At 53.5% G+C, this 27,312-nt stretch overlaps 3 protein-coding genes across 9 annotated transcripts; 2 read left to right on the forward strand and 1 right to left on the reverse strand.

The window, feature by feature from the left end:
* LOC131664474 (aquaporin AQPAn.G-like) lies at nucleotides 1-16,966 on the reverse strand. Its single transcript, XM_058935601.1, has 5 exons — nucleotides 16,718-16,966; nucleotides 15,904-16,069; nucleotides 4,358-4,548; nucleotides 1,424-1,567; nucleotides 1-1,107 (listed from the first exon to the last, which is right to left on the reverse strand). Exons 1-5 carry the CDS (start codon nucleotides 16,949-16,951, stop codon nucleotides 706-708), a joined length of 1,137 nt encoding a protein of 378 aa, XP_058791584.1. The 5' UTR covers nucleotides 16,952-16,966; the 3' UTR covers nucleotides 1-705.
* On the forward strand, nucleotides 11,949-15,999 carry LOC131664475 (uncharacterized). The gene is made up of 9 exons (XM_058935602.1): nucleotides 11,949-12,112; nucleotides 12,184-12,303; nucleotides 12,383-12,497; nucleotides 12,568-12,838; nucleotides 12,907-13,041; nucleotides 13,128-13,218; nucleotides 13,299-13,435; nucleotides 13,515-13,653; nucleotides 13,718-15,999. Exons 1-9 carry the CDS (start codon nucleotides 11,969-11,971, stop codon nucleotides 13,766-13,768), a joined length of 1,203 nt encoding a protein of 400 aa, XP_058791585.1. The 5' UTR covers nucleotides 11,949-11,968; the 3' UTR covers nucleotides 13,769-15,999.
* Nucleotides 16,357-27,127, forward strand: LOC131664476 (aquaporin-like). 7 transcript variants are annotated; one of them, XM_058935608.1, is made up of 6 exons: nucleotides 21,390-22,236; nucleotides 24,642-24,905; nucleotides 24,990-25,274; nucleotides 25,513-25,719; nucleotides 26,087-26,141; nucleotides 26,335-27,122. In XM_058935608.1, exons 2-5 carry the CDS (start codon nucleotides 24,642-24,644, stop codon nucleotides 26,093-26,095), a joined length of 765 nt encoding a protein of 254 aa, XP_058791591.1. In that variant the 5' UTR covers nucleotides 21,390-22,236; the 3' UTR covers nucleotides 26,096-26,141; nucleotides 26,335-27,122. The 7 variants fall into 7 exon arrangements, with proteins under 7 accessions (XP_058791589.1, XP_058791587.1, XP_058791591.1 ...); XM_058935609.1 differs by having other exon boundaries at nucleotides 26,439-27,122; XM_058935607.1 differs by having other exon boundaries at nucleotides 26,225-26,365.
* Nucleotides 27,128-27,312: the final 185 nt, after the last annotated feature.

Consider the following 27,312-nt stretch of genomic DNA (forward strand, 5'->3'; position numbering starts at 1 on the left):
CAAAGTGAATTCCAACGGAAATGCACACAAATAAAACGTGCAAATTTCTATATTATTCCAACACTTAAGCTAAAAGTAATACATTTTTCATTAGCATACAATATGTATAACACTCTAACAATTAAAATACAGTATAATATCATCAACTTTCTTGGTTAAAAGATAATTGTCGGTAACTAAAATTATTTACAGAGTAGACCTGCTACCGATAAAAATTGTTATTACAACGATCATTTTCAATCTACAATGATATATACTAATATTAATTTGTAGAGAACTATGTTATCGAGACTCATAAGAGCGCATATCAGGAAAACTACAAAAAGATCTTTTAATGATACGACACAACTACTCGAGTACACATAAACGTGACAAAGACATCGGCCAAAGCAATGATGAGCGGATTGAGAAATATCGCTTCAGCTTGAGTCGTCTTGTATCGGAAAATTGGGAAATTTCGAAAGAGCTGCACCAGCATTAAAAAGCATAAATTACCAATGCACGGAGCGTAAAGGTCCGTCGCGCGTCGTACGTCAGTTTCGGAATTTCGATGCCGAAGCGTACACATAAAAATCGCCACGATGCGGACGTTGAGCCGTTGAGACGCGGCGCGATCTCGAATCGACAGCGCGCGTAAGAGCCGAGGGCACGCGGCCGAGGAAAGTGGCTCTGACTAGAGTTTCCGAGCTCCCGAGGGCGATCGGCTCAGAAATTGTACGAGGCCTCCTCGTCGTCCTTGCTCTTGGCTCGGAGGCTGGTTTTGTAGAGCGCCCCGGCGACGAGGCCGCCGACGATCGGGCCGACCCAGTAGATCCACTGGTCGGTCCAGAGACCGACGATCGCGGCCGGGCCCAGACTTCTCGCTGGGTTCATGCTGCTCCCGGTGAGGGGAACCACCGCCAAGTGAGACACGCTGATGGTCAGTCCGATCGCCATGGGAGCCCAGCCGCGGCAGTCCTCGCGCTTCGGATCGGTCACCCCGTGCACCACGAGCACCAACAGGAAAGTCACGATCGCTTCGATCAGGACGCCCTGGCCGGAGCTCGCGTTGTTGCCGAGGAGCGTCATGCCCAAGCCTTGCTGACTGGCCTTGTCCGGCAACGCGGCCTGTCAAAATGATTTTCCAATCGTAATAACATTTTATCCATTCTTACATTATCTTTACATCTACATTATCTTCGATAACAACTAAATTGTTCAGACAATAACCGCCTGTCATTTTTATTTACATTGAATTATAAAACGCTATGAAATCCAAGGCGTAATCTGCGATCATTAGCTCTTCAATCGGAAAAAATATTGACCAGCGATATTGCACGATCACATGAAAATCATATTATCGCTTAAAAAGTCGCGAATAGATTAACGATTGTTTCTCGCAAATGATCGAGCGACATTGTCGAAGTGGCGAGTACGAGCTTACTTTGAGAATAGCCGAGCCGGCGACAGCACCGCAGCATTGGCACACGATGTAGCAGATAGATTTGAGTATGGTGCAGTTGCCACTGACAAGGAGGCCCAGCGTCACCGCGGGATTCACGTGGCATCCCGAAACTGGCCCCAACACCTGCCAAACAGAACGATCGTCAGCGGAGCAGTGCGCCGATGAAACAGGACGACGTCCGATTGCAAAATCCGCCACGAGGCTTTCGTTTGGGCTTTCGTTTGGGCGCTCGTTTGTTACACATGCTAACGCGAAGCGTATTGCACAATTGTCTGGAGCGGCTCGACGGCTTGGCGCTCGAAAAAGAGAGCTCCGTTGAATTCGCTCAGGCGGCCCGAGGCTGTGGATCAGCGGAGTGCCTACGGGAGCCACCGAGAAAGATGACTCATTCGCGGGAAGCCGACTACCGCTGCATTATGTCGCGGCTTCTGCTGTCCTTTTTCTCGCTCTCCTCTCCACTCCTCTCTCGCGTCGACTCGTCGCACTTCGACTGGCTCGTTGTCGACGAGGGAGTCGCGGCGATCGTCGATCCCTCCTACCGATCTTCCTGTCGCGCAATCTCGCGCGGCGAAAAGTCGAAGGTCGCGCGGGCGCCGACGAGCGACGAGCCTTCCCCCGACCTTGTCCCCGCGTCCCACATCCGTGTCTTTCGTCGGTGCTCTAAACTGAATTCGCGAAGGGTAAAATAAGGCCGCTCGCCCGCGGGGTGCGACGGAAAGGCGCTGTTGCAATCAGCCGCAGGCGACATCACTCTAGTCGCTCTCTCTCTCTCTCTGCTCTCGATACCCTCGACTCACCTTGACCGTATAAGCGCGCGGCTCGTTTTCCTTCTCGCGAGACGGGGCCGGCCAGGAAGGCACTGCTGCTGCTGCTGCTGCTGCTGCTGCTGCTCGATCCCCCCGACCGAGCCTCGGCCAACCGGCGCGAGAAGGGTCCGCTCGGCCGAGCTGCATCTCGAGGCGGCGATGGCCCGCGGCGTCGCGGCCGGCGCATGTAGGTGAGGGACCCGCGCGCGCACTCGTCGCCGCGTCGGACCTGCGGTCTCGCGGCCTTTGCCCCGCGGCGCCGGAGCTTTTGTCTCGCTCGCTCTCGCCGCCGCGGACGAACCCGCGCGCAGCACCGAACGCCGGATCGGTAGGATCGCGGGGATCGAGGTGGCGAAATCCCGCGCGAGGTTTCGCAACGCCGTCCGCGCCTCTCGATCGTTATAATTGCGGTAATCGGTCCAATTCCGTCGCCCGATCGGAAATTCAGCCGATTGGTTTTCGCGCGCAGCCGCCGAGTCGAGGCGGCGTTCGGTATCGTGGGAACACGCGAGTCCGATTATGAAATTCCAAGCGTCGCTCGGGATCGCGCATCCGAGCGAAAGAGGAATATTTAAAGAATGATTCGCAGTTGCGATCGCTCAGAGAGTGCCCGCAGCTGGATATTCGAACGAGAGCGGCCCGCGTGACCTAAAAACCATCGCTTTGAATATCGCGCGTCTAATGTGCATTTAATGCCCGACAGTCCGACTCGAGTGTATTATTTTATACGCGCCTTAAGAGCGCGACACCCAAGATCCGTTTAACGAACAGCGTAATTGGGCCGAGAGTACGTTGTGCAACGATTCGCAAGGTAATTTTGCCTTTATTACAGCCGATGAGGATTGTTATTTTTGATGAATAATTGCCCAACCTTCGCCAGTCAAATTCACCTCGCGCGTACTCGCCACAAGCCGTACAGTAAAAGGACGAATCGGCGCAATCGTTTTCTCCTCAATTTCCGAGGAAAGCTAGCTATCGAAATTTGCATCATTTAGCGCTAACAACGATCCCCGATCTAATGATAAAACGTTGAGCTACGGATATTATGAAATCCGCCCGAAACGTCAGCAGCACCTTTAATGACACGGCGACTCGATCGAGCGACCGCTTGACAAAATCGCTCCCGTGCAAATCTCCGCGCAGCGGAAAATCATCGGACCGAAAATGCGAATGCATTTGGTTCGGTGCAAAACAAGCTCGGGAGCCGATGCGTCCGTCCATCCGTCGTCGGTCTGTCGCGCACCCATCTCACGATCGGATCAAAGCCCGCCAGTACAGTTGGGACGGAAGCAGCGGCGCGCGATTCGCCGGTGCAACGTACAACGAGGCGTGGACGGTCTCTCCTTTCTTTTCCTAGCGAGAGAAATGATTCGTGCCTACCCGAGGACGCGCGCGACGCCAAATTTGGGCCTTTCGCAGCGCGGCGGCGCGCCGTCGCTTTTTATCCCTCGGGCCAGTCGCGGCCTTTTTGTCGCTCGAGTCGACCCGCGACTCTGACGCAACGCTCTCCTATTGTACCGCGGTTCGCGCGAGGAAGCACGCGAAGTCGGGCGCCCCCCGATGCTCGTTTTCTCGTTTCTTCGTCGCTCGCGACTTCGCTTGTGACGCAACTCGAGCTCGAGCGCGAGTTTTCATCGGTCTCGTCGATCGATCGCTCGTCTCATTTCGAAAGGCTGCTCGTCGAATTCGATCCCGACGGCGACCGACGACGATCGATAGCGGACGGTGCGCTTTCAGCTCCGGTAGCTCGTGGACACGCGTTTCTGCTCTCTTTGTCGACAGAACCCAGTCGCTGGCGAATACATTTTCACCTTTCTGCGAGTAGGCCTCGATTGCTTGACCCCACGTCCTTTTCAGATGCACACACGGATCCTCTCGACGCTTAAACGTTTCGCAATCGACCTTGATCACACGGGCGCGCAATCAGAATTGTATTACGTACGAACGACTCGTCCGATTCACGAATTAACTAATAATAATCATATTTTTTATGCTTTTGCAAGATGAAGATTCCATGGATTTACAACGTCGCGATGTTTTCAATATTGATTTTCGATTGCTCGTGACTTTCTAATCCGAGCTTCGCGATGTGCAAGTGTCGACTCACGTGGGCAAGACTGGCGACTGCGAGTCCAAAAGTGAGTCCGATGTGCAAGACACTGGGCGCTGCGTCCCAAGCGATGCACGACGCGCAGCCGATTATCACCAGCAGACACGTGCCCAGGGCCTCAGCGAAGAGCGGCACCAGGAAGCCAACCTTCGTCACCTCGTCGAGGCCCACCCAGTCCTTGGCACCTGCGCAGAAAATCGCGTCAAAGTCAATCGCCACGGCAACGTACCTTCGCGCGCTAAGCTATCGCCGATTGCAGCTCGAGCGCGCACTGCAAGCGACGCGCGCCACTCCGGGATATTCTTGCAAAGAGCGCTACGTAACGAGCGTCGCCTCGCGCTGCGCCACGCGAACGGAACGAAATGACTTATCAACCGTCAAATTATACATTTTCAACTTATTCCAAAGGTTGCGCAACCGAAATGCCCGCTAAAGGCGGTGTATTTTAATCGGGCAAGAATCTAGAAAGAACAGAAGCCGCCGAAAGAAAGACCCGACAGTTTTGCAACGAACCTTGAACTTTGTTGGAGTTCCGAAAGTTCCCAGAAGTAATAATAACTTTGCGCTTGACGCAACACGAGTAATGTTCGGTAAGCAATCGCGAAGGGTTCACTTTACGCGAACGTGCGAAAGCACATAAATTAAATTTTAAAATATATCATTTTCAGTTCAGCGGCTCATGAAAATGTATCCCGCCCATTCTCGCGTCCTTTTGGCCAGCGAACTCCCTCGTGATACGTAGTTTTCCGCATTGGCAACCCCCCTACCCATCTATCAAGCACTATCATTGTAATTTGCAAACGTGTCTGTTTCAGGCGCGTTCAACATTAATAACGCATTGCGCATTCAATCGACGTTCCTTCTTCCATTCCTATTCTTTTTCCTTTTTACGCGACTCCTACGCCGCAAATTATTTCCGACTCTTCAAACGGTCGTAAATTGACGAAACCAACATTGCATAAGTTGCGCCGCGGGTACGATATATTTCGTAAAGGAGAGCGAAGAATGAGAGTGAGCGCCACAAGCGTCGGGCGACGGTAGTAGAGCCGAGAAGTCGATTGTGCGGCGCGGCTCTAAAACGAATGATCAATGGCCGAGCGATTTCCCGCGGCCCCTTATCGTAATGGCGACAATTCGCTCGTGCCGATTGTCCCGCGCGTCGCGCAAGCTTGCGGCTCGTTCTATTTCGTCCTTTTTCTTATTTCGTCGTCCGCACGGTCGGACAAAGAAACGAACATCCGATCGGCGGTGCAACGAACAAACTTTTTCCGATCAGTCAATGCGCTCCTGTGTGTCTGTGTGTGTTTTTTTTTACTCACTCTTTCATGTGAATCTGAATACAATACTTCACAGCGGCGTAACGAATGAGTGCACAGTGCAAATGATCGTGCACTTTGCGGAGGACGCCGCCTTTGTTGATATACATCGCGTTTTTGTAAAATATAGAACGATTTTACGGGAAATACGCACATCATGACGAGTGGCTGAAAATACTCTTGCGAAGTAATGTAAAGCTTCGTTCTAACCAAGCATACGTTCATCAACTATCTAACTTGAGTTTGTCCTGTATACTTTACAGGTGATGAGCAGACTAATTAAAGTCTCGGATGATTTTCAAAATACCATAATCAACATTTGTTTTAAAGCAAATAGGCATCGTTAAAATACGTAAAATGTCTGGGAAACGTATGAGCCGGAGAAAAACCATCATTTTCTAACGCAATCGGAATTAAAACACGCACACAAACACACGCACATACGCGAGAGCAGTTTGCAGTTGAGAAAAAACAGATAAAAGAGACTTTTATGTTACAGCGAAAGAACGACAACAACGGAAAAAAAGGAAAAATCTGGGTGGATGCGCGTTGATCGGGTTAAGGTCGATCCTCGACCGAAATTGTCATCCGTTAATGACTGATAATTGACACTACTGCTGACTTCTTTTTTTTTTTGTCGTCGCCTCGCTTCGGCGTAGTCGTATCGCAGGTGACACACATACAATTGCACGCGGGCTCGCGCGCGATATTTTCGTCTATCGACTGCCTTCGGTGGCGACGGCTGATTCATATGGCCAAGCAAACTGGCAATAATGTTACGCGGCTCCTCGGATACGATCGAGCTCCTTGGTTGACTCAAGTGTGCGCGCGTAGTTCGAGCGGCCCGTAAACAAACACCGCGCGGCAAACGGTGCCGAGCTCGATAAGATAGAGGCAGCGTTAATGTTTGGGCAAGCGCCCGACGCGTCGCACAGTAGTGCTTTCACAAATTTTTCCTCGAGATTACGAGATTTGGAGAGAAAAAAGAAATAATTGAGCGCTCGGCGGGGCTGCAATTAAGTTCAGCGTAATTTCGTAACTCCCCCCGCCCGCCGTGCGACTCGCCTCCTCGCGCGCGTGTCGCGCGCGATCAAAGCTCCAACAGTTACGAGACGTTCTTTTCCGCCGATTCTTCGCGCTTTTTTTTATCAGCACCGGCGTGAGCCTGCGCGCATTTGCAATTGTAATTAAACGCTCATTGGTACATTGTTTTTCAACTGTCTCTTATTCCGTTCGGCTCTTTCATGGCGTTTTTACGATTAAAACTTAATGTTTCTTGTTTTTTTTTTCTTTCTTTAAAAAAAAACTCTTTCGGGCGAATAAGGTTACTCCTTTTTTATTACCGTGTGTAACTACCGAACTCGCATTTTTTTCTCACAAAAAATTGTTCAACAATCGACACAGAAAAATGGACAATTACACATCGCAAATGTAAAAACACAAAGAGAGAGAGAGAGAGAGAGAGAGAGAGAGAGAGAGAGAGATACAAAAGGACACAAACCCTTCCACGATTTACTCATCGTCGCTCGCACTTGGTGCTCGCTTCACTGCGTGATCTGCGTACGAATGGGGAGCGATCGGCCGGGAGGCGTAAGGTCCGTATATTTGACAATAATCTTGTTGCGAAGAGCGAAGCTTAACTATTGAGCTCGCGAGAGCCGAGTTTCGCGGTTATATCGCGGCTTGCGCTCGCGCTCCCCCACCTGTTAACCGCCCGGCCGCGGCAGCGCGTACACGTCCTATGTACGCGCGGCGAGAGAGCTCAAGTGCCCAAGGACTGTCAAACGTATCTGTATATCTCCGCGATGTGTACAGCATCTGCCTACGATTCGGCACGTGTCGCCCGCTGGGGGAGGGGGTGCCTTGCACGCGGATTTTCGCCGGCAGATCAGCACTACCGTGCGTTCGCTCGCGCTCGACTCAACGCGCGGACGTGCAAGTTGACTTTCAGCGAGATGTACTCGAAATTCAATCGTCGACGCAAATATTGACGATCGCTCGCGGTTCATCGTCTGAACATACGCGGAACTGAGCGAATTTCAGCTTCGCCTGGGGTGAAGTTCGGTCCTATGTTAGCAAACGAGTCTGACGCGCGGTCAACGCGATTATTCGTACTCGAGCATTGAAAAGTTGAATTCGTTAGCAACGCTCGTAAAAACGGATCCTCGCTAGCAAAGCCACAGAGACTTGTGCGCGACGAACCGCCGATAACGCCGGGAGGGAGATTCCGTGGAATCGATCTCCTTGTCGGGCGCCCGTAAGACGCAATGAATCACACGGCAAGAGAGAAAAGAAAGAAAAAAGGAGAGGGAACTCGGGCTTAGTTCCAAAAAACAAATGCACCAGCAAGGATCACGGCGTAGTTGCGATTTTTCAGAAAAGCATCAAGGCTATGGTTGTATCAATCGGCGAGAGAGCGAAATTATAGGCTTATGCCGAAGGTAAACCGAATCTAGCGAGCCAAATTGTTACAAGTGCCGAGGCGAACTTGAAGTGCCCTGCTCGAGAAATTGCGCGCGCTCTTTAGCGAACCAACGGAAATAAATGAACCTCTCTCCCGCTGACTCATGCGCGGGATAAACTTGAGATTTATGAATTTCGGTGTTAGGTAATATGGTAGCTTTTCGTAATGTTACGCTCGGTAGAGGAGAGGTTAGTGGATTTGCGAAGTTCTATTGTCGTTTCGGTTTAAATGGGTCACAGCTCTTGGTTCCTTTGAATAGGTGAGCAAGGTAACGAGATCAGATGATGGTGCTTGTCTGTCCCGATTGACTAATCCCATTGATCCGAAACTGTGTATTTGACACAGTTGGAATTAAAAAGAATGTATCGATGACTAGTGGTCGGCTAATGCTGATCAATTTTCATTGTCTAGATAAATAGTCCCCGAATATTATATGTATCTATCGGTTGTATCGGGAAGAGCGTCAATCTTTTACAACAGCATTGTACCACCTATGCAAACTTTGCATTCGTAATCTATAATTATTCCCGGCAGTGACAAGTATTTTAGATAAAGAAAATCCAAGCTTGACAAAAGAAAAAAAAGCCACATAGTAATAAATCTTTGTCGGGCATTCAAATATGGAGAAGTTGGGCGAAGCGTAGATCTACGTGAACGCTGAAAAATCTGCTCGCTTAGTGCAGTTCTGTAATCGGTTCCACGTTCCGGCAATTCGAGTAATCTTCCGCTACTTCCAAATACCAACGCGTCTCTCTAAATTGCAGTTGGTATCTTCCTCCTGATGGTAATTGACGCAAAAAGAAGAAAAAAAAGAACTTCTCTCGGGTGATAATAGCAATGAATATGTGTGGAAATCTTTCTAACGTCAGTGGTAATTGACGTAACAAATTGAATTGCAAGAACGAGAAGAAAAAACATCGGTTTCGCGTTACCAGCTCAATGCGCGACAAAAACATTCTAAACATACGAATCATAGGTAAACAAGTGTTTTTGGCAAAGTTTACGCGGAGCAAGAAATTGAACGACAATTAACGGGCAGGGTATTTCATATTTTGCCTTATGAAATACGATGAGACAAATAATTCGACGAGAAATTAGGCCTAGGAAAGTTAGGCGATGTGAAAAGCAGGTGGGTCTTCCTGGTCACGAAATTCGAAGGCACGCGCGTCCCGTCCTTCGCGGGCGTCCGGTCGATGAGTCGAACGCTCTTTCTCCCACAGAGGTGTGAGATCGTTGCAAAATTCGTAATTGCCACGGTTCTCCGATCAAACCTCGGAGATAAATCGCGTCGAATAGTCGCGGACGATGGCGCGTCGCGCACGCGACAGTCGCGATCGCGACGCAATCACTTCCCATTGAGCGCTCTCTCGCTCTTCTTTCGCTCGTCGATCCGTCCGTCCGGATACAGCCGATCTTTCTTCTTCTTCTTCTTCTTCTTCTTCTTCGTCGTCGTCGTCGCCATCGTCGTCATCTTTTTCTCGCTCTCGCGCTCGCCATAGAAAGTACAGATCTGCCAAACGGCCGTGAGCTCGCGCGCGCGGCTTGCACGTATTGACCGACTTTCGATCATTGCCGGCGCTCCTGGCGAATAATCGACGATTCTTCTCCCCGCGCTGCTGCGCTGATTGAGCCTTATTCCCTATTCCCTCGACTCGATATGCACATCGACTCGGCGAAACTTCCCAAACACTTTCGCCGACGAAACATACACGTTTGACTTTTAATTTGCTTGACGGATAAAAAAATAGTCGCCTTTTGAAATTTTATTTTGTATTTTTTTTTTTTGCTGCTGCTGCTAACGACGCAAAATTGCCGTAAAGAAAAACGTTCAACTATACTTTATAAACAGACCGCGTGCCCTCGATCTGCACGCTCCCTTTTCCCCTCTCTCGCTCTCGCGATGGCGCGCGCGTAGCACACTCACGAGCACAACGACAGAGCCAGATATTTTAATTGCCCAAACATTACATTGTCGATCTCTCGCTCGCGCGTTGCAGCGGCAGCCTCCTTATCAGCCGCACCTGACGCGATAAATTCTTTTACGGCGGGCCGCGCGACGACGCGTTAACAAGAGAGGGACCTCGACGTATGTCCGGAGCACGCTCATGCCGGACCGGCCGGACAATCGCAAATAGGAGTCGAGCGGCGCGGCGCGATCGGCGTCGCGTGACTCGCTCGTCGGAATTCCGCGACGCGCCGCGGCCGGCCGACGAGCGACGAGATACGGCACGTCGTGCGCGCTCGCCGATTCAAGGTCGACGCGGGCGCGCCTCCGAAAATCACCGCGGCCGCGCTGCCTCGCGGCGCAATACCGTGTATCTCCCGCTCGCGGGGAGCCGCGGCGAGGACTGCTGCTCTCCGAATCTCCGAGCGGACGAGAGGACGCAGCGACGAGCTTCGCGGCTAGAGCTGACTCGGGTGAAAGCGCGGCTTTCGGCGCCGCGAGAATGGCGCAGTGGGAGCTTTAGGAGCTTTAGGATCTTTAGGAGCCGCCCGCAGCTCCGTCGCTCTGGCCGAGAGCGAACGCGTGCAGAGGAAGCGCTTCCGAGATTCGGTGATTTTCACGGCACCTTATCATGGAGCCTCATCTATGCTCCAAGTTTGCCGCTCGCCGACTTTACTTTTTCATCTCGCATTTGTCGCTTCCCAGACGTTAAATGCAAGATTGCGCGCTCGCCATGCCATTTGAACATCGAAAGCCGCCAGAAGAGAGATCGATCCGTAATACGCGCCGAAGAAGAGAGCCACGATTATCGTTAGTCTTGAAATGGAGCGGTCCCAAGGACGTTATTGTTCTGCGGGAAGCGTTAGCAGGTGCGCGCTCGGCGAAAAGAGCTCGCGCCAAGATCACAGCTGCGCGTTACGTCAAGTTCGTTCTCTTGCGTAATCGCGGTGCTCTGGAGTCGAGTTCAAGGAACCGCGAATCAACGTACGTCGATTGATTGGTTGAGCTGCTTGGCGCTTCTTGGTTCACGGCTGTCTTTAGCTGCATCGGCAATGGCGCAGGCTTCGTTTCAGCAATTCAAGTAGATCAATCGTGGACGAGGATTGCACACGTGAACGCACGAGAAATCGCTAGGTGCAGTCTCGACGCCTTGGGCACGACTCTCGTCATCGCAAACCACACGCAACTTGATTTATGAATCTGCGCAAGATGCGCGGAAAAAGGAAACACGCGCAACAACGCGTTACGCGTGCTTCTTCGTATGATTCTGGCACGAGCGGCAAGTTTCGACCGACAAATAGTTTGGGACGTAGGTCCAAGCTAATTCGCGCAACATTCGAATGATTGAATTTCAACGCGCCAGCTATCGAGTTGTACCATGAGCTTCGTAGAATAGGGAATCGAATGGATTTTCAGCTAATATTGCGCAAAATAACGGTAATTCGGTTGCGTACCTCGCGAGACGTTCTTTGGCTCGAAAGCAACAGATTCGGGAAAATCAATGTCGACGTTCTCCTTTGGATTATCAATCGACAAACGCAAGACTTTTATACGCCAGAGAGCAAAGTAACGGCATCGAAAGCTTTCCGCGATAAGCGGCGTACGAATATGGGCACAACAATAGAAACCTAGCAACACGCGAGGGGACGCGCATAAAAAGTATGCAACAAGCGGGCTAAGATACACCCCGATCAAGTATGCAAATGAGCCGAGGCTACATAAGTTTGAATAGCGTGCAGCTCGACCACCTCGACCACCTCGAGCACCTCGAAACGGGAGGAATTATTGATGCAACGAAAACGCGCGGATAGAGGGGAGATAGAAACGGCGCGTCGATCCGTCAATCGAAGATCAGGAGTCGAGCAGGACGGAAAGCGTTCGCGATGGACGCACTGGAGAGCATTTACTACGTGCGCTGCAACAGATACTTGAGATTTTGCGGGCAATGGCCTCATCAAGAGACAATCAACAGAGTGATTAATTCGACTCTCATGGCGTTACTTTGTTCTACCGTAATCCTGCCGCAAGTGCGTCTTCCGCGACGGCCGATCGCGCGAACGGGGAAACCTCTGACAGCCCGATAAATCATTTTTTTCAGTTCCTCAAGCTCTACCAATTACGCAACGACTTCGGGATGATAATCCTGGGCTTGCCGTCGCTGCTGTTCTACGCGCAATTCGCGTTCAAAAATATATTCTGCGCTATGAAGACACGCAAGGTTCGTACGTAAATAACGCTAACGTTGCTCGGCGAGCTACCCGTTTAACGCTCTTGACCATCACTTTCACGACAAGCAGATCAGAGCGGTTTTGGACATGGTCCAACGAGACTTTCGCACCTTCGAAGGCGAAGAGATCGAGGTGATCCGCGAGTACTCCGCGAAAGCTTACAAGATCAATACGCTGTACACAGGTACGTCCAGTGCGGAATCGAACAACGTCCCGCGAGTCAGGATGCGCGCGTTAACCAGTAGACTGCCCAGCTTACATGTACACAGCGGTGGCGGCCTACAGTACGTTACCGTTGACGCTGCACGTTGCCGACGTACTGTTCCCTTTGGCTGCGAACCAGACGCGCTTGCAAGGCCAGCCGAGGCTCACGACGTTTCTGAACGAGAAGCTCGACAACAGCAATTTCTTCGTCATAATCCACGGGATGGCAGTCGACATGACGGCGATAGTCTTCATCATTGGCTTCGACACCCTGTACTTCGCTCTGGCGTATCACGCCTGCGCTCTGTTCAACGTCGTCACGTGAGTAGTCGACTTTACGCGCCTCTCGTTGTCGCCCGATGGCGGTGACGCACCGACTGTCGTTCCAGGTGCAGGATAATGCGAGGCACTATCGACCGTGGGCAGCCCAGGGCCAAACGATTGGACACGGCGCGCAGGGAATACAAGGACGTGGTCTATGGCAACTGGGTCGAGACTATCCTCCTGCACAAATACGTCCTGGAGTTCGGTATCGCAGTATTTCCGCGATCGAGCGTAGTATGGGCTGCGCGACAAATGAATTTTGTTGACGTTTTACGATGATCGGCAGGTCCGTGGCGATAATAGAGTCGGCCTTTTCGGCTTTGAATTTACTGTCGATTGCTTGCGCGATGCTACCGCTGACGTTGACTGGATTTCAAGTCAGACTCGCAGATTTCTATACCTATAACGTAACGACGACAAAGCGCGCATCGAATGAGCGTGGAATGTCTGTCGCCAGGTAATAGCCAACAAAAACCAGTTGGGACAGATGCTGCGCTTCTTGATGTTCGCTTTGGGGGAGATCGTCCATTTGTTCTACTACAACTGGCCGGGTCAGAAGATCACCGACCACGGCTGGCTCGTGTACAAGTCATGGTGCGACGAGCGCGCTTCGCGGCCAACTTTACGGATCTGGTCGTCCGCCTGACTTTACGGATCTGGTCGCTCGTTGCAGCTACGCCACCGAGTGGTACGGCGAGGCGGTCAGCGACGAGTGCAGGAAGCTAATGAAGCTCGTGATACTGAGGAGCCAGAAGCCGTGCCACCTGACCGCGGGCAAACTCTACATCCTGGGCTTGGAGAACTTCGCCGCGGTAATTGGTAATTTCAGTTTGTCGAGCATTGCTCACGCCCAAGCCACCGCGTTATCTCTTGCAGATAGTCAAGGTTTCCATGTCCTACTTCACGGTCTTGTCGTCGCTCATGTAGTCCGCCGTGTGAATTTTCTGGAAGGACCTCGCATGCCACTTGCGTAATTCATTGTGTTCGACGCTGATATGGGCAATAATAAGAAAATGTCAATGTTCATTGGTTCTGCGCGACTTCGCGTAAGCCTCTCGCTCGAATCAGGAGTGTCCCGAAGATTTTTCAAAGCGCAAATGGTGGTGGGGAAAAAAATGCGCGCGCGCGAGTAACCGCAATCGTTTCGATAACGAAAGCGGGAAGCACCGTGACGTAAGATAAGTGTTCCGAGCGCGCGAGGAAGCGAAATGCACGGCACGCTTACCTCGCGCACTCGATCGCATTCGTTATGCAAACAGTTATGGGATCGTCTCTAGCAAGGGCCGCTACATCGCATTCGCTGCCACCGTGGAACGCGCGTAGGGGGCCGACAAGGTGTAAGGAAGCTCAGCAAAGTACAAGTAGGAAATAGCCTCCGCGCATCAATTATGCAAATGTAGCGTTGATTTTCTTAGAGCAACCTGTGATTGACGTTGTCCGCGGCTGTGCTTGCAAAGTGCACGTTAGACATTTTTCTTTATGCGCGGACGAAAGAAATGCGGAAATAATCAGAGAAAACTGCCACGTTTGCGTGCGCGAGGCGATATAAAACAGCGACGGAAATGGATAGGCACTTTGTAGGAATTAAAGAAACAAGGACAAAAAAAGCAAGTCGTCGGAAGCAATTTAACGAGCAGCTTAACATCTTGCGAGACAATCGACTTTGAGCGATCTGGAATTTCCGAAGCTCAGTCATAGGTCGAGTCAAGTTCACGAACACGCTTACGTTTTATTTCTTTTTCAGTTTTACTCCACCGCTACCCGCAACTCCTTCGGCGCGTCTCGCGATGCATCACGCTGCTGGAATAAGCACAATAGTCTCGCATTATTATCTCATTACAATCTCATTACATCATCCCTGCTATTCGCGAAGGCGTAACTCCCGAGTGCATCGCAATTATTGGCGTGGCAGGGGAGATTAGTCTGGTGAAAAACAAAAAGGCAAGGCGGTTTCGCGGAAAATTGTCGTCCGTCGATCGATTTGGTTTCTCGTTTTCATCCTTCGGCTTCATTTCCTTTTGCCATTAGGCGAGCGCGTCGAAAGCTCCTGCCTTTTCATTATCATTTGGCTGTCGGAGAAACGTTCTTTCTCTCGGTTTTCAATCTTCTCGCAACGCGACTTGCCTGATTATTCGAGATCTAATTGTACGACGAAGAAAAGAAGGAAAGCGGCGTTTACGGGGTTCGCGCCGGGAAAGGCAGGATACGCACAAAGCCGCAATCCGTAACGAACGGCGAGACCGTAAAAAGAGGCTACTCGAAATGGAAAAGAAGAAAAAAAGAAGGAGCGAAGAGGGAGGCGGCTCCCGCGCGATTAAAGTTATCCATTGTTCTTCCGGACGCCTTGGGATGCATATCGCAAGGTCCTTTTGTTTCGCTCGCTCGCGTTATCCGCGACGCGCGCGGCGTGTGCAATTATCGCGGCGCAACGAGATCGCCGAGGCGCGATTAGGCCGAGTCTCGTTTGGTCAGCTCACCGCGCGCGACCTAAACCGCGAGAGCTGCTTCCGCGAGAACGCCGATTCGTCGCGCTTAGGACGACCAATCGAAGATGGCGGTTCTTTCGATCAACGACGATTGCGACCCTTCCTCCGCCTGTAATACTCGACCTCGCGATGAAAGCTGGAAAATTGCTTTCGTACTCCTTGGACGCGATAAGATCGGCCGCGTTGAAAATTGAATTGACGCGTGGCCAGGAATGAAATTGCATAGGGGGTGCAAATTTGTTCAAGGAGTCGCGTCGGTTCGTGCCGATCGATCCCCGGCACGCTTTCCTTCTCGCATCCACGCGCCACTTGGAGCGATGGAAAAATTTCCACGTCGAAGAGCAATTTTTTGTTTCGCTCGGGAATTAAACTCGGCTGACGCGTCCGCGACTCGGATAATAGCCGCTTGTTTCCTCCGCGCGCACGTTCGATCGCGATACCAACAATTATTCGACGTACACGTATCGCGTACACGGATGAGCAGAGCGGCGCGCACGACGTCGCTGTGACTAAGCGCGCGCGGACGCTCGAAACGCGCTCTCCGAGCGATCGCATGCGCGCGATCGCAGGTATCCAGCGGGGGTTGGCACGACTCACGCGATGCACTCTGCCGCGCCTGTCCGTTAGCTTGCTCCTGGCCGGGATCCTGCGGCCGCTGCTCGCCACTCTGCTCTTGGTGGTGCACGGGGTAGTCCTCCGGGAAGACCGTGGACACGTTCATGCTACTCCCCAGCGGTACCGGCTGCGTCAAATAGCAATCATCGATTAACAGCCCGCACGGAAGCTCCGCGACGATACATATGAAATCACGGACGAAGCTGAACAATCGTGTCACAAGGTCGCCGCTCTTCTTTCAACCGATCGCGCACGGAGCCGCTGTCAATAATTCAGATGAAACGAAGCGTCAATTCGACATGCAAGCGGCGCGCGTTCTTGTAGTCGATGCACGAGACGACTTCGATGCGCACCGTACGAGCACAAACAACGCAATTATAAAGCGATAAAGAATCTTGAAAAAAAAAAAAAAAACAGAAAAAAAAAGAAAAAAAAAGGAAAAAACGATTGGGCAAAGAAGCACGAGAGCTAGTGGCCTAGTGCGCGCCGAGGTCAACGGGTTCGTCTTCCGTGCGCCGAGAGACAACGATCAAGTGCAGCGAAAGCGAGGTGAGCTCCGAAATTCCGTGCCTCCTCTCCACTGCGCGCGCGTGTACGCGAAGATTCCCCGGACGAGATGTTGGCCAGCAGGACGACGCACGCATGCCTCGCCGGGCCAAGGGCTCGCGACTCCCGGGACGAATGCGGCTCACCCTCCTCTCGCCGGGCTCGCTTTCGTCGCGACGAGCGATCGCGCGCGAAAATTCGTGGCGAACGCGCTCGCGGTGGTACCCACCTCGTTCTCTATGTCGCCGAGCGTCGTCGGGGGGCTGGTCGCCGCCACACCGACGTGGAGGATGCGAGCCGACGAGGATGCTGCGAGCAGCCAACTGACCTTGAAGCCGTTGGCAGCACTGACCGGGCTGTCGGTGGCAAAGTCGAGCCAGAGCTGGCGTTGTCGCGTGGGAGTCGGCCGCGCCGCCAGCGAGCGCAGACTGGTGGCGCGCGGCCGCTCGGCTCGCTGGGCCATACCCACTCGCGAGCCCTTCGCCGGCAGCGCGCCGACCAATGGACGCTCGGCTCGCGGACCGTTGCATCCTCCGCCCCGGGAACGCGCGCTGCTCGCGCCGGAGCGCGACAACGGCGACAGCGCCCTTACCGATCTCGCCGTCGTCCCGGCGCGCGTCCGCCACTTGGTCGCGCTCGCATCGATCGCCGAACGACGGATCGCCACTCTTCGCGTCGAAATTCGTCCGGGCCGCGCCGCGAAGGACGCGCGCATTTGGCGTTTCGCGCTGGCTCGTCAAAGTATCGTCGCGGTTTGCACTTCCGTGCGTCGCACGCTCGCACGGGCGATCTCGATTGCGCCGTCGAACATGCGAGCACCGCGCGTAACCTGTCGCGTAACTGTACATGTAGTTGCTCGTAAAACAGCGGACGGGCCATCTGGTTGGTCGTCGTCCAGCTGGCGAACGAATTTTCGCGGTCGAGCTAACCTTCGTCGTCGTCGTCGCGCGCGCGCGCCCCTCGACCTCGACACCGCGGGGCCGCGTTGGGGTATTCCGTCGCTTCGATACCGACTTCGTCGATTCGCTCGATGACGACGGGCGAATCGTAGGCCGTGGCGCCTCCGTCGTTCGCGAGGCCGTCTCGCCACTTCCGAGCCGACGAAGTCGCGCGGGCGCGCCACCGCGAGATATATGGGCAATTTGGCCGCGCCTCGTTCCAACGTCTCGCGTTCTCGTAATCGCAATCGCGCTTCTGCTCCCGAAGTAGCGCGGCCTCTCCATTAAGCCGCATCGCCGCGGCTGATTCTAGATTAATGTCCCTTTCGCGTTCTTTCGAGCTATCGTGTCACTCGCCGCGGCAGTCCTCGGCTTTATTAACAGGGCAGTGGCTATGGATCGCGTTCGTGCACGAAAGTGAGCAACCCCTTGAGGGTAGAATCGGTGTCGCTCGAAATACGGCATTCTTTCTCCGCATCCTCTGCTCTTGCCTTTATTTCCCCACTGGCGTTGGACTGGAAAGGATAAGGGCACGATCTACGAGCAAGTGTGCGTGATCTCTGTCATGTATATCGTCAGTTGGATCCGTTGCAAGGCGAAAGATAAGGAAGCATATAGGCGGTTTACTTGCCTTGCGGCGTTGTAAATTCGTCGAGCAATTAATTTTATACGGCAATGGACGATATCATCTGCGTGATTTGTTCCAGTCGCGCAGTTTGGCTTCCTCTCCTATTCTTATTTATATCATTCAAAGAAAAGAGTATCGGAAATAAATCGAGTGTTTCTAGAATACCGGCAATCGCCGTCAAGCGAGCTTACGCAGTCGCAGCTGCCCTGGCCGGGAAATCTCGGGATTACGAAGCTTGTCGAACATTATCTCGCTGTTGCTCCGTCGATCGCGGCTATCCTCCTTCGACTTGGCGTTACACGGTCAATAGCCATTGAGCTTCGAGTTGTTGGCGCGAGCGCAAATCGACCTGTTTGCGACGAGAAGCCGCAGAGGCGCTGATCCAAGGCAGAGCCACGAAGTCGAGCGATAAGGAGCGCCGAGGCTCGTTCATTTTCCGACGCAGATCGATGGGCGACGGACGGACGTTTATAGGATCTAACGGGACAGCTAATTTATTTTGATGTCGTGTGCGAGTGAGAAAAAGCGAGAGAGAGAGAGAGAGGCATCGAGGAGGAGCTTCTCGCTCTGTCTCGATTAGGCGTCCGTGAGAGATTTCGGTTGCAGATCGACGCTGATGGGCCGCTTTGACGCTCGAGGCAGGGCCGACCGAGCGGAGCTATTTCCGTAAGCGTTTCGCGGACCATCGCCATCAATTTTCACTGGAGTGCCTCGCGAGGCGCGCGATATCGCGAAAGTACAGAGGAAGCGAGTCATCCCCGTGAAATGGCTTCCGATGTGCCCGCACGTCGATCGATGAGGCGCGCGTGCACCGCGTCGGCGGTGAACTCGCGCGCGAGCCTGCGCCTCTCACCTGCGAGCAGCGCCACGCTCGGCTCAGCCGCTCGCGAAAGTAGGAAATCGTGTCCCCGACCAGTTGGCGCCCGCGCGCCAATTGAGCGCTAATCGACGAGCGACTGCCCGGGCGCCTGACGACCGAGCAACCGGCACGGCTGTCTCGCGTGCACGGTCGACACGAGCCACGGCTCGGGCCCGATTGGCCGATCGCCGACGATCGGTCCGCGCAGAGCGAGCCTTCGTCGGCGATGACGGCTCTGGCGCGTTATCGGGCGCTCGGATCGCCTCGTTTCCCGCATATTCCGAAACGCGCGGTGCGACGCTTTCTTCCACTTGGTTTTTTCGCGTGGTGCGCTCCGCTCGAATCGGACCTCCGTCGATCGGAGAAATGCACGTAGCGCCATGGGAAACCAGCGAATCCTCCATTGTATCGCTTCGCGAGCCGACGCGGAACTCTTCCGAGCGCAAGACTCTTTGTCCTCCGCGCCTACATATTTCAGCGCGGGGAGCATGTAAATTGGCCGGCGTAATAGGGCATCCTCCCTGGCACGTCGCGAGAGCGATCTAAAAACAAAGGCTGAGGTCGCGGTGACGCGATCGTGCCCACGAGTCCATGACCTTATAAACACGATCGTCGCGCGCGGCGGCGCGCGCGAGGAGACCTTCCTCCTCGAAGCGAAGGGCCTTCTTTCTCTTTTCCGCGGGGGAAAGGGGCCAGCTACGCCAGCGGCAGCCTCGCTATATACCTATGGATCCGACTCACGGCGGCGTAACGGTGTTCAACCGGTTCTTCCTTTTCCTTTTTTTTTTCCATTCTTTTTTTGTTGTTGTTGTCGTTGCGTTGTTGCTGGCTGTTTGCAGCGGGCGCTTCGTGGAACACGCGGAGGCGTCGCTTCTTTCTCTCTCTCTCTCTCTCCTTGGCTCCTTTGCACGACAAATAGCCGAGTGAACGCGTTGCGAGGCCAGCCCACCGTCGGATTTTCGTCTTTCTTTCTTTTCTTCATTCGTCCACCCCGATTGTGCCGACGGAGACGTGCGCTGCCAGACCGAGCCGGCCGTCACCACTCGAATGGAACGACAGAGAGCTGAAATACCGCGCGAACGATTGACGCGTTCAAGCTAATTTCTTCCGCTAGCTGCGCAAACAAGTCGCTCGTCGAGCCCACTCGAGGCGTCTCTGCCAAGAGTTGGCGAAAATCTCGTACGCCATCTCGCAACGCGTTGCATCCTTTGAAGCAAGCGAATCGTAATTTCTTCGCCGCAAGGAGCGGCTGCCCGACGATTTACACTTGAAAAAAATGACACGGTGTCTGCACAATGGGGGGGCTTCGCTCGGAAAGTGACAGTTTCTTCTCTCTCTCTCTCTCTGCGCACGCACCGCGTCGTGACGCGTATTAATTACGCGTGTACAAGCTAGAGACGCAGCGCGCGTTCCGCCGTCGCCGCGCGCACAGGCTATTATTGCTCGACGCCGACGTCGCGGTTATTTTTGATTCATTATGTGGAGCTTTTCAAAAGCGCCGGTCAATCGTTTGGTCTCGAGCGCTGCGCTTTATCGCATCGCTACCACGGAGTGGCGAAGGCTTTCTCTCGCCAGGCTTATTTATACGCAACGACAATAATTTCTAGGCCTTGAAGGCTTTGTTGCGATAGCCGATAAAACGTTTACGTTTCTGTTTACTCGAGATAACGTCGCGCGAGCGAAAAACGTTATTTCGGCATTGTTGGGATTTTTCGAAAAAGAAAAAAAGAAAATCCCGGCCGAAGGCGAAGCCGCGTCACGGCAGATCTTCGCTTGAGGCCCGATTTGTGCGCGTGGTTTTTTCCTTTCTGCTTTCGTTGGCAAACAATGCAGCTCGCTTCGAACGCCGCTGCGTCCTGTATTCCGAATCCTTGTAAAATGCGAGGTCGTCGCGTAGCTGATTCATTTAATTTTCATAGAATAGCTTGTGGATACATCGGCCGATTAACGCGCGCCGCAACGTTCAGAAAGGGAACGCCGTAGAGGCTTATAATTGCCACTCGTAGAAACGCACAATTAGCATCAGACGTGTTCGAGCTTCATTATGAAATGCACGTAATCGACTTCGACTATGAAATCATTCGCAAGCTGTAACGGTCAGTTTAATAGTTACTCAAAGCGACCTGAAAACTCGGCAGTGGTACCAATGATATCGGCAAGCAACTTCGTGACCATTGTTCAAAAGACCTAACTGCGTGTCGCAGAGGACGAAGAAGAAAAAAAAAGGATCCGACTACTCGAGTGATCGCGCGCTGCTGTTGATCGACAGGCAGCAAGAAGAAAATGAAAAACATTAATGACGTTTCCGAAGTAGATGCAGTGGAGAACTGCGAAGTACGCGCAATTACCAATACAAGTTGGTTTCTCTTTTTTTCTGCACCATTCTGTCGCGACTTTACAAAAATAGGCACGAGAGCGCCTCTCTCTCTCTCTCTCTCTCTCTCTCTCTCTCTCTCAGACTGGACTGGATTGAATAACTCGCGAGCAGCGCGCGCAAGAAGTAGATCGAGTCGGGTACGGCGAGGCGTGCCTATAAAGTTGTCTCGCATTATCCGGTCGCGAGCCGCGAGCTCCGTCTGGCCGGGCTCTCCCCTCCTCTCTGTTTGCCGCGGCGTTTTTCCTTGCCCGGGCGGACCCGAGGGAATCGAGTGCTCTCGTCCCCGATCCGTTAACGAAAATCGCACGACGAGGCGCTCGCGCGGCCGGCAAGGTCCACCTCGGCGAGAAGCGCCGCTGGCCGCATCGCTCGGAGGGAACACCGAGAGACGCGCTGGAATTTCGAGTGCGCGACGCGAGCGAGCTCGAAATTTCGTATTCGCACATTATCTCGAACGCGGGCGGCGAGGCGATACTACGGGAGAAGGCTGAGAGATTGGGTTACTGGAGCAACCGAGCGATAAGGCGTCGCCGCCGAAACGGCAAAACGATATCTCGCTGCCGAAATTCCAGCGTCGAAAGTAACGGGCGAGTGCTACCGCGCGACGCGCGCGCCTCGGCGAGCAGCTCGTGGACGGGAAAAAACGCGCCCACGGTGCAGGGAGGACGGTGGACGCAGGTGGCCGAAGAGCATCAAGGAAGTCAGCAAAGCGCAACGCGCGCTACGGCTCGCGAGCCTCTCTCTCTCTCTCGCGCGCGCGCGCGCGCGCGCTCACGGAGAGCAGCGCCGCTTATACACACCTATATGAGATTCGCTGGGGCTATAGCGCGGCTCAGTCCGTTCGCGGAGTGCCTCGAGTTCGCGCGTCCCTTCCGACAGGCCACACAGTGCGAGGCACCTCGCGCGTCGTTCTCCCTCGCAAGCGAAGCAACGAAAGAGGAGAAAAGTGAGTATATCTCGTGGTTTCGCCCGACGGCGTCGTTCGCGTCGCGACTCCATCGATGGCGCCTGGCTAATCGTCGCGGCTCGACTCGCGCGTGCGAAGCCAGCGGCCCGCCCGTCCGCCCTCGAGACAGCGCAGCGTTACGCAAGCTCGAGCGAGACCTGCTTACCCGACGTGGCAGCCAATGGCGAGGAGGATCTCGCGACGAGCTGCCCCGTCCGTCGGCACCCTGTACGGCGAACCTCCAGTGGAATCGTGAGACGGAGAAAAGCGCAACGAAGCGACAGCGTGGCATCCTTGAAACGTCCGTACGCTTTCCGTAAAATAACAAAAAAGAACGAAAGAAAGAAAGAAAGAAAGAGAAAAAAAGAATGGAACAACGGCAAAAAATGTAGAGAGTGGTGATTTCCGAGGTGCGACCCAATTGATTTTCCGCGAACGCCCGTAATTCTCGAACCGATCGTCCGGCTTGGCAGTGAAACGGAGATCCCGCGCCTCTCTCGCGCCGTTCAGCGCACTTTAACGACCGCGAGCTCCGTGCGATTCGTTCGCAATTATTTGTAAATGGAAAAGGACGGGATGATCAATGCAGACGCGCTCGCGACGATCGCCACCGAAAAAGTAGAACGAGCGTACACCGGTTTCCCATCGAACATACCTAATCGGACAAAAACATCTCTCTCTCACTCTCTCCCTCTCTCCCTCCCTCTCTCTCTCTCTCTCTCTTTCACTCGTTGCATCGAGCAAAAGTAGAACGTACGGCCTCTGGCCATATATAAGCAAAAGGGGTGTTGGGATTTTTCGAATAGCGAGCGCGCGAGAGACGACGTAAAAGGCCTCTTTTCCATGCCGAAGTTTCCGCGGGCGAAAGATCGGTACTATTCGACCGGTCGTCCCAACGATATCGCGCGGGCGCGCGTGGGAAGACAAAGCGACCGGAGGCGCGGCATCAGCACCGCATCGCCCCGAGAGACGGCATATTTTCCAGGCTTACGTGTGCCGACTATAAATCGACACAGCGAGAGCGATGCGCCGGACGAGCGAGCAGTCTGCTATCCGCGAGTGCCGTAATAATTACACCGTGGCAATTTCGGTGCGTCGCGCGCGTCGCCGCTGTCGTCTTTGCACTTATCGCGTTGAGCAATTGCGCGTGTCGATCGCGCCAGTTATCTCTCGGCTCTCGTGGGCGAACGGACACGTTGTCTCGGCAGTGTTCGGAAAGTGAACGGAACGTAGATGAAGAGCGCCGTGCGAAAACGAGCCGATCGCTCGAGCGCTTGGTCTATGTCAGCGGAGATTTCCCGACGAGATCTCGAAGGGTTGAGGCACACGGAGCCGATTGGAATCAGCCACCCACGCTCGACTCGTTTAGCGGTTCCCAAGCCCGCGCGAGAGCAGAGCGCGCGCGCGCGAATTTAGATCGAGGTCGAGAAAGAGAGAGAGAGAGAGAGAGAGAGAGAGAGAGAGAGAGCGCACAAGACGACGGGCGAGATGCGGGGGAGTCGCGGTGCGCGCGGCGACGCACAATACCAGCCTGCCGTACGTACCGTGGGCTGTTCTACGGACTGTCGCTCTCGCTGAGGAAGGGAAGCCGCGGCGACTTTAACGGGAGTTTCGATGCATCGTAAGAACGCGGCTCGCATTGTCCCTCTCTCTCGCGAAACACCGATCGTTGACTGGTCGAAAGTCGCGGTGATGAGCCGCTTAGGTAAACAGTCAGGCCGCGCCGGCGTTGCCCCCGACACGGATCCAAGTAGTCCGGAGTAGTCCGAGCTGCACGAGGAACGCGAGCGACCTCGCGCAAGTCAGTCGAGCGTTAACCAGGCGCATCCTCCTCCGGTCTTCGCATCGATCCGAATGACTCGATTGGCCGCTCGAGGCACCACTTTTCGGATTTCCTCCCGCGAGAAATACGTTCGTAATCGGCGCCGGCTCGGCCGCGCATTACGTCGGAATCCGACGTAATCGCTGCGCCCGAGCGGCGTCGCGCGTCGGACGACTCTCGTAACGCGCTCGCCTCGGCCACGCACCGCCGCTGGAGGCTCTTCCACGCGTCGACGAGAAGCGAACGCAGGCGAGTCTGCTCGGCAATCGGTGCGCGCGACTCGCCTCGTTCTCTCGCTCGGAACGCACGGGGGTGACGGGGAGCCGAGCGCGAGCGCCTTACGCAACGCGCCTCGTCGTCGCGATAACGCTCGGCGATAACGCGCCGCAGGTGTTGGCAGCTGTGTCGCGCGCGACGCCGCGAGGAAAGCGTGTCACGCAGCTGCGCGCCGATTCGCGCGAGCGAGAGCGCGGGGTGCGCTCGGGATGCGCGGCAAGCGCGAGCTTTCGAAGGCTGCGAAGCCGCGCGGCGGCTCTCGGGCGACGACGACGACGACGACGACTACTGACACGCGCGGCGACAGATGGCGAGCTTCCGGACGACGCTGGGCATCCAGGAGGTGACGGACAAGAAGTCGAACCTGGCGAGGGCTCTGCTGGCCGAGTTCCTGGGCACGCTGTTTCTCAATTTCTTCGGCTGCGGCGCAGTGATGAACGGCGGCGACCAGACGCTCACCATTAGCGTGTCCTTCGGGCTGGCCGTCGCGGCGGCCGTGCAGTTCATGGGCCACGTGTCCGGCGGCCACGTCAACCCGGCCGTCACGTGCGGGATGCTCGCCATTGGCAAGGCAAGTGCCCCCCCCCCCCCAGCTGTGGCTGTCCACGCGCATGCCTCGCCCCTGGCCGCGATAACGGCGAGTCTCGCGTTGCAGATTCCGGTGATACGAGCGATCCTGTACGTGGTCGCGCAGTCGGCGGGCGCGATAGCCGGCTCGGCGATCTTGCGCGCCGTCACGGCGTCGGGCAAGCAAGCGCTCCTCGGCGCCGTCAAGCTGAACAACGACACCGAGCCCGTGCAAGGCTTCGTCGTCGAGCTGATCATGGCGCTGATCCTCGTGCTGGTCGTCTGCGGCGCTACCGATCCCGGCAAGCCCGAGAGCAAGCCACTCGCGCCGCTCATCATCGGACTCACCGTCACCATGTGCCACATCATCGGCGTGAGTAGCTCCTTGCCAGGCTCGCGATAGGCGCGCGCGCGCGCGGGCCGGTCCGTCGTCCTGCCGTGCGAACCACGCCACGCGTGGGACGCCTCGCGCCGACCGGCCGGTCCTTCTGGACGCGTGCGCGGCGGCGAGTCGATAGCCCTGCAAAGCTATCGCGACAGACGGAAGCCCACGCGCCTCGACCCGCTGTCCACTCGCGAGTGCGGCTGATATCGCGGTTGCCGCTTTTCAGATCCCACGAACGTCCACGGGCATGAACCCCGCTCGAGCTTTGGGCGCAGCGGTCATCGAAGGCGTATTCGACGACCATTGGCTGTACTGGGTCGGTCCGATACTCGGCGGTGTCGCTGGCGCTCTCATCTACACCCACGCCATCGGACCTGCCAAAGAAACCGAATCGTCGAGATCTTACGCCACAGTTGCTACCGAAGAGAAGGAGGTAGGCCTTGTTTTCTTTCGCTTTCGCGTTCGCCGTGGATTTTTATTTTCGATCTCTTCTCTTGGCGAATCGCCAGTGGTCACTAGTAATGCGATTCTTTCTCTTCTCTGCCGATTATCGCGGCATTTCAACATTAATTCGATGAATAAAATATAACGTTTCGCAGCGGTATCGTGTACTCCAACGCGATTCAATCCGTGCTAATTGCTGTGGAAATAAAGTCACGCTATCGCGTCTTTCATATTTACGCGAACCGCGATTACTTTTTGCCATACGAGCATGTTTTTTTTTGTATTATCGCCGTGGTAGTCGATTTTATGTACATCTTCTCCGACGAAACGTGACTTTTTATGTGCCATTTTTTCAGATACATTAACGGGCGAACCTCTCTAGCGGTTAGCGTGCAAAATAAAAGTGTCGAAGTAAGATATAAACACGTACTTAGTCATAAAGTGCACTTGGAAGTAGTCCAATTCAATCTGTTTCTCGCACATCCTCCTTGTAGATTATATCGAGCAAAGAGATATTTGGGATCTATGTAGAGAAAAGAAAAAACGTTAAAACAAATAGTCTCTGGAGCAAAACTGAAGCAGCGCAATTATCTCTGCCCCACAGCGTTTCGAGTACATAGACAGTGGACGGGGCGGCCTGTAGAATGAGAGAAAAAAACCCACACACACGAACACACAGTGGAATGATTCGCGTCCGTTATTTTGCAGCTCCACCGGCTTACCAGGAAGGGAGTGCAGTCTGCCTGAAACTCCTCCTACTTCTCTTATTTCTCCTTCATCATCGTCATCACCATTGTGCTCGAGGCGACGACGACGTCTTTGCATTCTTGACTACGATACGCACACATGTAATCGCATCGCTCCTCCCTTCATTCCTTCCCGTTTTGTACGCAAAACGTTTGATTTTCACACGTGGCGCTTGACTCAACCTGGCGTACGTGTGATTTCAAACGGGACCGATAGTTTCCTTTGAAAAGCTTGCCTACATATGTACGTCTACGATTATTTTTTATATCTTAGTTTCTTTTTACTAATGTATTACGTGTAAATGTATTGTCACTTTGCATCGCGTTTTGAACGCGTCAACCTACTACGAAGAAAAAATTATATTTTCAAGTATTTTTCCACAGCCAAGAGTAGAAAATAGATCCATCGCTGAACGAACATTCAAAAATATGTAAAATATGGTAAAAATATTTTGTAATATTTATACCGCATTGACCCACCAGTAGATTAGTTACTAATTTACAGAATAGCTTAGATACTTATTTATTATGTATGATTATGCTCAGAAAAATCACGCGCTTTCGGAGAGTTGTGTCTCAATATAAAGTAAATTGTATTCTTCGTGATTATTTCATTAAATTATAACAATTGCATTACGTAATAAATTTTATATATTTAAATAAGTTACATTTTACATTTCTTTTCATACTCTGTAGAAATCATAGCTCAATGTAGATTGTACCTGATTATGTTCACTAATGCAATAAAATGTCTTAAAATATAGGGGTATAATTGAAAAGTTCACTGCTTCATTGTACACACCACTATGTACCAGCATCATTTTCACTGTTTACCT

Source organism: Phymastichus coffea, unplaced genomic scaffold (assembly GCF_024137745.1).
Source record: "Phymastichus coffea isolate CEN01 unplaced genomic scaffold, Cenicafe_Pcof_1.1 PCOF00044, whole genome shotgun sequence".
Classification (NCBI taxonomy): Eukaryota; Metazoa; Arthropoda; class Insecta; order Hymenoptera; family Eulophidae; genus Phymastichus; species Phymastichus coffea.